Source organism: Melanaphis sacchari, unplaced genomic scaffold, assembly GCF_002803265.2.
Source record: "Melanaphis sacchari strain LSU unplaced genomic scaffold, SCAv2.0 Contig20_pilon_pilon, whole genome shotgun sequence".
NCBI lineage: Eukaryota > Metazoa > Arthropoda > Insecta > Hemiptera > Aphididae > Melanaphis > Melanaphis sacchari.
Window position 1 is genome coordinate 2,023,494 of NW_020271042.1, and position 12,276 is coordinate 2,035,769.

The window sequence follows — 12,276 nt, forward strand, 5'->3', positions numbered from 1 at the left end:
TTGTATTAGATACTTTACTAATAAACATTTATAAATAATCATTGAATTATAATAGTAGCATCAAAATATGTCATTTGGGCACCCAAGAGCAATAATAATAAGTACTCTTTCCTCTGTTCAAAATGGTTGGAATTAAAATGGTTTGGTAGCTCACCAAATCAGAAATCAGTATTACAATATAAACTCTAATATTATATCAATACATTTAATATATACAGCACTGGCGTGATATTTAACTCACGGAAGCGGGAAAGTGGCATTATACAAAAAACATAAATCTGAAAGCTAACACAATTGATATTGGTATCATTGTTAACCACGATATCGTTGTATTTTCACTCTAGTTAGTTTCTTCATCGCTCCAAAGTTTCTGTACAAGATTTAATTATCGTCTCTCTTTCTCTTTTAATGTTAAAAGCGTATGCTTAGTGAAGATAGGAATGGCATATCTATACGTTTAATATTATTAAAGTATTGCTTGAAACACATACATGCCGGGTTGCATGAAAAATGTATTCATTTCAATCGTAATAGATCAATCGCGCAAAACTAAATCATGTTTAAGAAACCATAATATTATTGGCTCTTTATTGATTCATAAAATGTTTAGTTATTATGTATATACAACTCGGTAAGTGTATCTCAAATAAGTACAATGTAGTTAGAACCGTGCATATTGCTTCTGCGTAGAGTATACTGATGCTCTAAAGTAGGTTTAGTTAAAAAATTAAATTGTCAATTTTTTTTTTTTTATAACAAATGATTTTATCATATTTTTTTTTTAATCAATATCCGCGTGCCCCATAATCTCAACCATATAAGCACACTAGGCTAAATGCCTCACTTACTCTCCTTAACGTGTTCCTGATTGATATAACGTCATATACATTTCGTATATAGGTAACACATGACGTTTGCGCTACGTTACCTGTATATTAATATCATTATGTCAAACAGACTGTGATGTTGTGTATTAATCGCACTGTATTACGTAATAATCTCGTCTCACGTGCGTTAATACCGTCTGAATTGTACTTTTCAGGCATAGGCATCGATGACACGTTCGTCATGTTAGCCGCGTGGCGAAGAACTCCTGTCACCATGGACGTACCCGAGAGATTGGCAAGAACGCTATCCGACGCCGCCGTATCGATTACCATCACCTCGGTCACGGACATAGTGAGCTTCTGCATAGGAAAATTCAGCCCGTTCCCGGCCATACAAATATTCTGCTTGTATTCGGGTAAGTACCAATTTATTAACGTACAATATTATATTTTACACGACGGAAGTCCGTCGTCACATTATCATCACACGATAATGCGCGTCTTACAAATACGCCTATTATATTATTATATTATTATACGATAACATTTTTTCCCCCGCAGGATTTGCCGTCTGCTTTATATTCATATGGCACCTGACGTTCTTTTCCGCGTGCATGGCTATCGCCGGATACGCAGAGCACAATAACCGTCACTCCATCACGTGTGTTAAAGTCAAACCGGTGTCGATGTCAGGTAAATAAAACATATATTACCATCATTTAATATTCAGCTACAGGAGCGGTGCTGAGTGACGCCGCTCTTTCTTTCTAATATGTTATATTACGTAATCTACACTCAGGAATCTAAATTTTGTTCAACTCATGATTCGTACCTTTACAGTTCATGGAGACTACAATGATACGGAGTGATCTATTTAATGTTAGATACTATGATTGTATCAAAAAAATACTAATTTTTTTAAAAATATTTCTATAACGTAATATTTTAAGTATTAACAATTTATCTGCTATTTTTTATTGTTTTCATATTTTAGTTTTTTATTCTTTTAAATAATAAAATATAACTTATCCTATTTTCATTAAATAGGCCAAAATACTCTGAATAAGTAGTAACTCTGCATTTATAAGTACTAGTATTTAAATTTTGATGAGCAGTATAGTAGACTAGCAATTAGTGAGGTATCTTTGAATCACTCCATTCCGTTCATCTAAATTTAAAATACTTATAAATTAAAATTCATAATAGCTATGAGTACAAGGTAATTTTTTTAAAAAAAATTCTGCTTTGGAGTAAAGAGTTAATAATGCATGTTGTCATTAAGAAATTTAAAAAAATACTACCATATAAAAATAAAAATTTATATATATGTATATATATTTAGAAAATGACTAAAAATTATGTAAAAAATAATATTTTAAAAAATATTAATAGTTTTTGAAATATTGAGTGTCTTATAGCAAATTGATTACTAGGTTTATAATACCAGTTCAATAAAATTATTACAGATATTATGATTATATTTTATGGTGCGCATGAAAAAGTGAATATAAGTCAAATCACTACTTTTCAGGAAACAACAATTGAGTGTCATTTCATTTCTTTTCATTTTACCCCTATACTGTAATAATAATAATAACAAATTTAAAATTCAATAGAATATAGATTATTCAAAAAATTATTATTTATATCCATATACGAATGACAAGTTTTGTAAACTAGTAGTTTTTAAATTTGTATGTACATATTGAAATTCTTTTGCCTTTTCCTTTTACTTAGTGTCAACTTTCAAACTCCTTTCTCTTTTTTTTGCCTATATTCGATACATTATTTATTTACCACCCTACAGTTCGTATTTCTATGTAACTTTTTCCATAAACGTTACAACAATATTAATTTATAAGACAATTACAATTTTTTGATTCACATTTTTAGTAACTATATAATATATATGTTACATATAGGTCCTTTTATATTTTCCAAGATTTTTTTTACTAAAACATGACTTCTCTACTACTATTTATTATGGCATATGGAAAAAAAACGGAATTTATTAAGTGATTACCAACCATCATACAATAGAAATTAAAAACAATTGAGAAAAAATGTTGTTTATGCATTATGACCTTATTTTTTTTACAGAATAGTCCGAATTTAAGTTCACTAACCTGTTGTTACTACTGGTATAGTTAACCGGTTTGATGACTCTATAGTCTATAATATTAGTATATTTCTATTGAAAATTGTCTTACCTTTTTTTTTCGAAGTTTAAAATTTAAAAATTGATACATAAACTTCAAAAGCTTATATTTGAGCTATAAGTGCATACTAGTTGTACCTAAATCATTTATTATGGTTATAGTACAATATGTATAAAAATGTTAGTTCTCGTGTATATTTAAAGTGGGTCATCATTGCATATTGTAGGGTGTGTTCGAGGTGGGTATTAAAGCAATTATACTACTATTATATAAAAATTATTCTAAATAGTTCTCATCGTTTTTTTTTTTTTTTAAGTTTTCTTAATAATTACAGTAGTGCGTCAATTATCTATGGGTACTTATTAGGAAGCGGATAATTAAAAATAAAACTTATGTACAGTACGTATGTATAACATATAAATAAAATATAATAAAAAATATAAACGTATAGTTAAAACTACGTAATATACCTCATAAATTTAAAAATAAAAAATAATTTTTTTTTTTTTATTTATTTTATTATAATATTTACAATCTATACTACAATAAGGCATAATAAGCAAATTTAATCATACATACAATTTTTTTTTTTACAACATGAACACATGAGGAGGGAGGCCATTCAATGATAGAACCCAACGTTAATTTTGAATTATGGATAATATATTGTTTAATATTGTTATAAAAAAATTGACTAAATTTGAATATATCGGTTAAAGTTATAAACTAAAATACTATGATAGATTTTATAATTTATATAATTTATAATTCTAATATACTTAAATTAAAGCAATATTGTATTAATAATGGTGTTTTTATATTTTCCGATTAAATAATAAATATACATACTTATTATTCCATACAACTATGATCTATGGTAATTGGTAGATACATTAAAGAAACCTATTATCTATGATATGGGTAATATGTGCGATAGTGTAGTAGAAATAGTTGGTAACAACAGTTATTATTATATTTACTGAAGTTTACGAGTATAATATATTTTTATTAATTTATCATATGAGTATAATATGATATATACCGTTATATGTTTATTATACCTATTAATTTTGCGACGACTGCCTACATAGGTAAACGTTTAGCCTTGAAATGGGTGACACACGATATAGTGCAATGACCAAAGAAAATCGCGAATCAGATAGATAATATAAATTATAAACCAATTGATTCTTTGATTTGACGATCATTTAAAAAAAAAAGAATTATAAATAAAAAAAAATCGTTTTCAACGTACGGTATTATTATTTATCATGTAGGAAAATTTGAGTATGCCTGTGGTAACCTTGGTGGTAATTTTGATGAACATACGATTAATTTATAAACCGATGTGTTACTTATTCCATGTGGTATGTAGTTCTTTATAATTATATAATTATATAGTATAGTCTTGGACAGTAGGTACAAATTTTTTAATTAAACAGTTTCGACTACCGTTATGTACCTATTATGTAAGACCTCAAAAGTTACATGAAAAAAATATATATTTAGTCCAGTGTTATAAAATTAAATGATTCTAAAGGAAAAATTTAATACATTAAAAGTTATTACATTTTAAATTTTAATATAAAGGTATATTACAATATTTTTATTTATATAAGAAAATTAAAATATTTCAATTATTAAATCAAAAAGCTAATTAATTTCAGTCCATGGTATTAAATGTAGACTATGAATTAACTCTAAATTGTGTTTTATTATATTTTGATATTTCTAATTTCGATACCTAATAACTAATAAGTAATATTATAGTTTTCTATAACTTCCAGTAACTATAAACAGAATAATTTGAGATTCATTTAGTCAAGAGACTGGAACTGAATCGAAAATAATCTGTTCGTAAACGATCCTGGAACCAAAAACCCTTAAAATATTGGGAGTTAGAATCTGACTGAAATCTCTATTTTAAATTAAAACTATCCCGTTTATAATGAAATTAATTTTATTTTTACTTCATAATCATTTTTTTGGTTTATGAAATTGTTTGATAGACTACTATTGTTTTATTTTTTAGAGACTATTATTTTTCGATAAATTAAATGGTTATACTTTTGTATATAAAATAAAACAGATATTAAAAATAACTTTAAAAAAGTGTTAAAATCGTTTAATACTTATTGTAAAGGGAACTCTTACTTAATTTAACCCTTAATGTATATTTTTCTAAAACCTATTAATGAACAATTAAAAAAGTAACAAAGGGTACCGGTCCTTAATTTATTCCTTTGAATGTCTTAAAATTAAATTTTCAAATTTTTTTCATATTATATTTTATTTTAGGAAATGTTATATTATAATGGATAGTCTTTCGCTAAAAATAGTTTTCTATAAATTGTAAGTTATTTTTATGGTTAATGGCTATACATTGTGATCTACTCCTTGAGTATCTTTTAACTTTTAAGCTAGAATGAAAGTATTAGGTAGCTTAGTATCTTGCTATAATAATATGTGCTATACGATTATGCTAGGTGATGATAATTTATCAATATACTGTTGACAAATATCATGTTTACTAAGTATCTATCTAATAATTATTTTAATTAGTAGCAAACATGATTGTGACTAAACTTTATTTTTCTATTATATTTGCGGGTAAATATAAATGCTTGCGTACAGTTTTAAATATAATATAATAAATATTATTTTAAAAGTACCTACCTTTACCCAATGAATTTAAATCGTTATTTTATGCAACAGCAATCAGGTCCAGACTAGGAGGATACCGGCCTATTATTCTCATTAAACAGGCGGCCCATAGATATAATATAAAAAAAGACATTTTCTTTTTTTTGCTCATTGTTTTAAAAAAACTCGAGTATTTTACTAAAAAATTTAAGGCGTATGGCCTACTGTGCTGTAAAACAGTAGTACAGTGGCCCAGTCCGGGCCTGACTGCAAATGCTATAAACCGCAGTAGTATATATATTTTCGAAAGTTATGTTATACCTACAATCGTCATTTCTATAATTTTATTATACCTATACCTAGTTTACATAGTACATACATAGGTAGTATACCTATATAATATATGCTTAAATTAAATTATAACATCGTATCTACTGGACAACCGATAAGCGGTTATAAATTATGATTCTTAAAAATTTCCAACAATTTTGTTTTTATAAATTTTAATTTTCAATCGATTGAAATATAAAATAACGTATTATTATAAATATATGTTTGAGGTTCAAATTGACACTTTTCACTCGTCATCAAGTATAGCCACAATACAATTTATTATTTTATAGTTGACCGTACAATAAGCATAAACAATAAACATATCTGTATAGATAAGTATGGGTATGAGTTGGGCATATAGTACGTGAGCACGTGAAAAAATATTATCCATACCGCAATAATATATCTCGTGTCACGTATAAAATTATATGATCATTTGAATGCATTTATTAGAACGGGATGTCTGTACGTGAAATTTATAACCGCAAAGTAGAAGTATTACTGTATAAAATATATTATGTATATACCATATACCTATACAGTATACTGTAATATGCACGTTTTCGACGGAAAGTGGTACCTACCTACTACCTAGGTATAGGTACGTTACCGACCATATATATTTTGTACATTTTCACTGTTTAAATGTGTGTATTATTCTATATAAAAATTGTGAAGGTACATATAAATAAAAAGTTTAATAATTAACCTAATTCGGACTATTACGAAGATTTAAAAAAAAGTGAGCTTAATCAGTCTATCTGTTTTAAAATTATGCGCTTATCAACGTACGGTATTTTATTTTTATATAATATATTACTGTTAAGAAACCTGCATTTAAATAAATCGATGTATCGCTATTTCACATAATATATACTTTTGGTACATACTGTATAATCAATGTAACAGGTACCGGTGTACCCATATATAAGTACCTACCTACCACGTTTACTGTGATATTAAATAGATATATGATTTACGTTGCAGACAAAGAATCGTGGTTGTACAGAATGTTCTGTTCGGGGGGAGTAAATCCCAAGGACCCAGGAAATCCTCGAGACAACCCAGACAACGCGATCATGGTTTGGTGCCGAGACAGTCTGGGATGGGCATTGAACCAGTGGTACATAAAGATAATGGTGCTTTTATTGTTCGCCGGATATCTGGCGGGCGCGCTTTACGGTACCACCACCATCCAAGAAGGACTGCAAAGGAAAAAACTATCCAGGCCCGACTCGTACTCCATCGAGTTCTACGAAAGAGACGATTTTTATTTCAGAGAATTCCCTTACAGAATTCAGGTACGAATAAAATAAATTACTATTATTTATACTATCGATATTACATAATATAATATAATTATTATAAGCATATTTGTAAAAGAATTCACAATCCAGTTAAATTTATTTATATACTATTAAAATTTGTTTTATTAAAAACAATGCACTTGATTCTGTTTTATCTGTGAACAGCGAGGCCGTATTGAGGTCTGGTGGTTTCCCTTTGGCGAACCACTACATTTACGCTCCTTCTCTCTACTCTAAATAAGAAGTTTGCATTTTTTTTTTTACGAAAAAACCATTTGAGGTATATAAATCATATATAAATACATAGTACTCGTATATTAGGTAATAACTATTTGTATTTACATTACTTCAAAATATAAACAATTAATACATTATAAAAACATAATATAATTTTCTTCAAAATTTTTTTTCACAGTTGTGTAATTTTAAATTTATTTTAATACAATATTACAAAAGTACTTTTTTTGCTTTTATAGGGGCGAATTTGTCAATGAAATTATCAAATGAAATCGTTTTCACTAATTATATCTTTTTCTATTATTTAAAAAATAATCAAACAAATTTAAATAAATATACATTTTTAAAATATTACATGAGTAGACAGTATTGAAATTTGTGTCCTTAGAACCTTCATTTCTGTAAATATGATCATATCGAATACATTAAATATCACTTCTGAAGAGATCTTAGACCTTTTAAAACTCTTTATTTGGTTATAGATGTATAATATATTTAGATATTATTATTTATTACCATTGAGCATGCATTATATATAATACAAGTAAAATACTTAGTTATGATTGGTATTATTTTAAGGGTTTCCACTGTCATCGGAATCTCTTTCTCAAAGTATTTATTGATATACTATATCTTCTGTATTACATCCATCCGTTATAAGATAATACTGAGCCTAACCTTATAACCTCATAAACTAATATTATTATATTAATATTCAAGGTTCTGGTCGATTAAAATTTATTCACGTGATAGTGATTGATGACGTGTATTATGCACGATGAGGCACAGTCATATCAGTATAATTATAAATTATAATAATACATACTTGGCTGTAGTAATAAAAAAAACGATAATTTTGTCATCAATGACAACTTGCTTAAAAGATATAATTCAATTAACAATAATAATAGTAATAATAAATCTTAAAAATAAAAAATGTCATGGTTGAAAATGTTTAACTTTTTCAAATCCTTTAATATGACCACAAAATACTAAATAAACGCGTATATACCATGTAATTATTGTATTAAATAAACAACCCCGAGTAGAATTTCAAATTTAATATAAAATTATAGTAGGTATTATAGTTTAATGATTGGGCGTTATTTAACCATTGTGTTGTATAATCTAAACATAAATTGTTACGCGAGAATCGCGAAATAGCAATTAAATATAATTAGTTCATACATGATATATTATGTATTTGATACATAGTTAAATGGAGGATTGTTTTTCGGTCTTTTACTTCTTTTTTAATACTATACCTATTTAAAAATACCTTACGATAATAATGAATCACACCCTCTTTATTTATACACTAACTTTTAACGAAATTAGTAACGACAGAAAATCGATTACATTATAAAAATTAATTTGTTTTTAAAGCCATCTTAATTCTTAATATTAATTCCTTAAAGAGATTAGCAACATCGTCTAATCAAATTTCATCTAGAAAAAAACATTAAAACGCGCAGTCATTTCTGAAACCCTGTCTGAACGGATATTTAATTTTTTTTTTTTTTTTTTATGAGAAAAATAAGAATATTTTAACTGATTGCAATTTTTGTTTCGGATAAATTAAAACAATTCAACTAAAAATGTAATTTAATTAGTAAGAAATGACTTTAGAATATGAATGCGCGTTTTAATATATTATGTACATTATACATAAACATAATACAATATTTCTATTCAGGTAATAATTTCCGGGGAATTGGACTACTGGGATGTAGACGTACAAAACGAAATAGAGAACTTGACCAAGACTTTCGAAAATTCGTCGTTCATATCCAGTCCACTGTACACAGAGTCTTGGGTGCGATCGTTTGTGAATTATGTAAATCGAAACCAAGAGGAACTCAACGTGACTATCGATACACGTGAAGCATTTTTGCAAACACTGAACGACGTACGAATATTTTAGTACTTACCTATATTATAATTTTAAATGATGGGGCATGACGTGGCACTTTGGATGCATTAAATACCTAACAGCGCTGGTGTTAATCTAGTGGCTCCGTTGCCAGTTTTTTGGATGGGTAACCACCTGGTAATTCAGCAATACACACGTCATGTCCTACCTAACCATAATCGTCAATATAAAATTGTATCTAGCTAAAATCATTCTTAACATAAAAGAAAAACACTAATATTATATGATTTTGAACAGTCGACTTACTTTTATCTAATTGTTTGCTTGTACACGTTTTTAGCTGTGGCTATTCAAACCAAATCCATTCTCTTTGGATGTAAAGTTTAACGACGACGGTACCAAAATCGTAGCTTCTCGATTCATGATACAGGCGGTAAATATTAGCGACGGTAACATGGAAAAAGATATGGTGAGAGAATTGCGGAAAATCGCACATGAATCTCCATTAAATGTTAGCGTTTTCCATCCGTACTTCGTATTTTTTGATCAGGTAAGATTACGGATTATAATTATATCATAACTAAATAGATATACCTACAATATTATAGGAACATGTAATATTTTGACACACAAATAATCTAAAATTATATATTTTACTTACTTCGGATAGTCTTATACTAAACTTTAGTTAGTCTGTACCGAAATAAAGTAGGTACATATAGGTAAATTAGATGTTTCACGAATATCAATACCTAGTTTTGAAAATAATCCTGGCGTACACCACACAATCGTTATATTATATATGTGCTTCATAAAATTATTTATTCCCTGGAAAATATATTTTATATTTCCCATAAATCATTGAATGATTATAAACCCGATTATAAATGTGGCATCAAGACGATACATCGTAGCATTCGTAGCATCAAACATGGGTACCTATCTACTTTAAAATTGAAACAATAAATTGTTTGTGTCATATGTGTGTGTGCCCTATATATAATTGCGTTGTTGCCTTTATTTTGTTTTATTTTTTTGATTCGATATTATTTTGTTTTTATTTTAAATTAATTTCGGAAGCATTAGTAACTAACTTTAATTAATTACTTTAAAATAGCAATAGAAACTTTCTTAAATAACAATTCAGAATCCTAATTAATATGATATCCGATATAATATTTTATCGGATAAAAGCTTTCGAGTACATGCACCAACTTGTGTAGGGCCTACCTTCTCATAGACGTAACAAAACGTGATGATTTTATTTTTTTTTTTGTGTCTCACACAGTTTGAACTCGTTAGACCCACGTCGATCCAATCCATGGTGGTGGGCGGGGCGACGATGATGCTTATTTCGTTCCTGTTCATACCGAACGTGCTGTGCTCCCTGTGGGTGGCCTTCTCAATCGTATCCATCGAATTGGGCGTAGTTGGCTACATGGCCCTGTGGAGCGTCAACCTGGACACGATATCAATGGTGAACCTGATCATGTGCATAGGATTCTCAGTGGACTTCACCGCGCACATATGCTATGCCTACATGTCGTCCGGGGCGACGCGTCCCGAAGAACGGGTCCGGGAGAGCCTGTACGCACTGGGCCTGCCGATCATCCAGGGCGCTGTTAGCACGGTGCTGGGAGTGTCGGCCCTGATACTGGCCGGCAGTTACATATTCATGGTGTTTTTCAAAATGATATTTCTGGTGATCGTGTTCGGCGCCCTGCACGGCATGATTCTTCTGCCGGTGCTCCTGTCGCTGTTCGGTCCGGGCGCATGCTGCGGCGGTGGCCGCCAGTCGCGGAAGTCTCGCCGCCCGTCCTCCGCGGCAGACGATCGCAAGTCGGTGCAGAAGCTAGCCGGAAGCTACAACAACAACGGCGCTGCCCGCGGCCCGTACTGCATACCACACCCGTCACTGCTGCAGCAGCCGGACTTTGACGAAGCGGATAGGCGGTACCGTGGCGGTGGGTCTGCGGTCAACAAACCGTACGCCGCAAACCCGAGGCCCGACAAGGACATGGGGCTGGGTACGTCGGAGGACTCGAGCGAGAGCAGTTCGTCGAGGTCACAGCGGCGCCGGTTGAGGGAGGCGGCGGAAGACGAGGCGCAGCGCCGCAAGTATTTGGACGGTTGGCGGAAGGCCACAGGCCACTCGATGCCGATGATGCCCGCGAGGCCTACAAGCTACGGGCCGCCCTCCGCCGCCAATAATAACGACATCGGTTACGGTCAACGGCATTTCGGTGGCGGCGTCGACGGTTACTATAACGGCCGACCGACCGGGCCCGGTTATCATGGCGACGAACGGTCGTACAGAAACGACAGCCGCAGATATCATTAGGACTTACTCGGACGTCTTGTCGTCCACATCTACTTCTTAGTGTGCAGCCCAACGCGTTCGGTATTTCCTAGTACGACTCCGAGCCCACTGACGTGGGTTTTTCTGGGAAACGCGACGGTTTCGTGTTTCATGTAAATATATGTTAACATTGCCAGTGATTTCTCTTGTACATAATAAATTCGTACAACGAGAGAGACATATCATCATATAAATACTCTATCTAAATGATTAAACAATAGATGATTTTTTTTTTGTGATCGATTTATGTTATTGTAGTCATTATTGTTTTTCAAATTGCTCAAAAGTAAAATTAAAAAATGATATCGAAGTCTATCAAGTATAGGCGGTATGTATAAATATAAATGGTGTTATAAATTATTATGATGATCATAGTTATTTGTTAAAATTTATTTTAAGGCACATTGTGTGGACGTTACCTACAATTATTTTAAGTTTGACGTATTACATTTTTTTATGTTGTAAACATTATATTAAAATAAAAATTGTATTTATGAAAAGAACCTATAATTAATAATAGATCTGTTGTAGTACGCTT

At 30.4% G+C, this 12,276-nt stretch overlaps 1 protein-coding gene across 1 annotated transcript in view; it reads left to right on the forward strand.

Annotated features, from left to right (window-relative positions):
- Nucleotides 1–12,141, forward strand: part of LOC112593604 (patched domain-containing protein 3) — a 31,872-nt gene extending 19,731 nt beyond the window's left edge. Inside the window, exons 5-10 of the mRNA XM_025338083.1 lie at nucleotides 1,043–1,243; nucleotides 1,389–1,520; nucleotides 6,950–7,263; nucleotides 9,203–9,415; nucleotides 9,720–9,929; nucleotides 10,668–12,141. Of these exons, the coding sequence (XP_025193868.1) occupies nucleotides 1,043–1,243; nucleotides 1,389–1,520; nucleotides 6,950–7,263; nucleotides 9,203–9,415; nucleotides 9,720–9,929; nucleotides 10,668–11,720 (2,123 nt within the window). The 3' untranslated portion in view covers nucleotides 11,721–12,141. The remainder of the gene's footprint in view (nucleotides 1–1,042; nucleotides 1,244–1,388; nucleotides 1,521–6,949; nucleotides 7,264–9,202; nucleotides 9,416–9,719; nucleotides 9,930–10,667) is intronic.
- The last annotated feature ends 135 nt before the right edge of the window (nucleotides 12,142–12,276 follow it).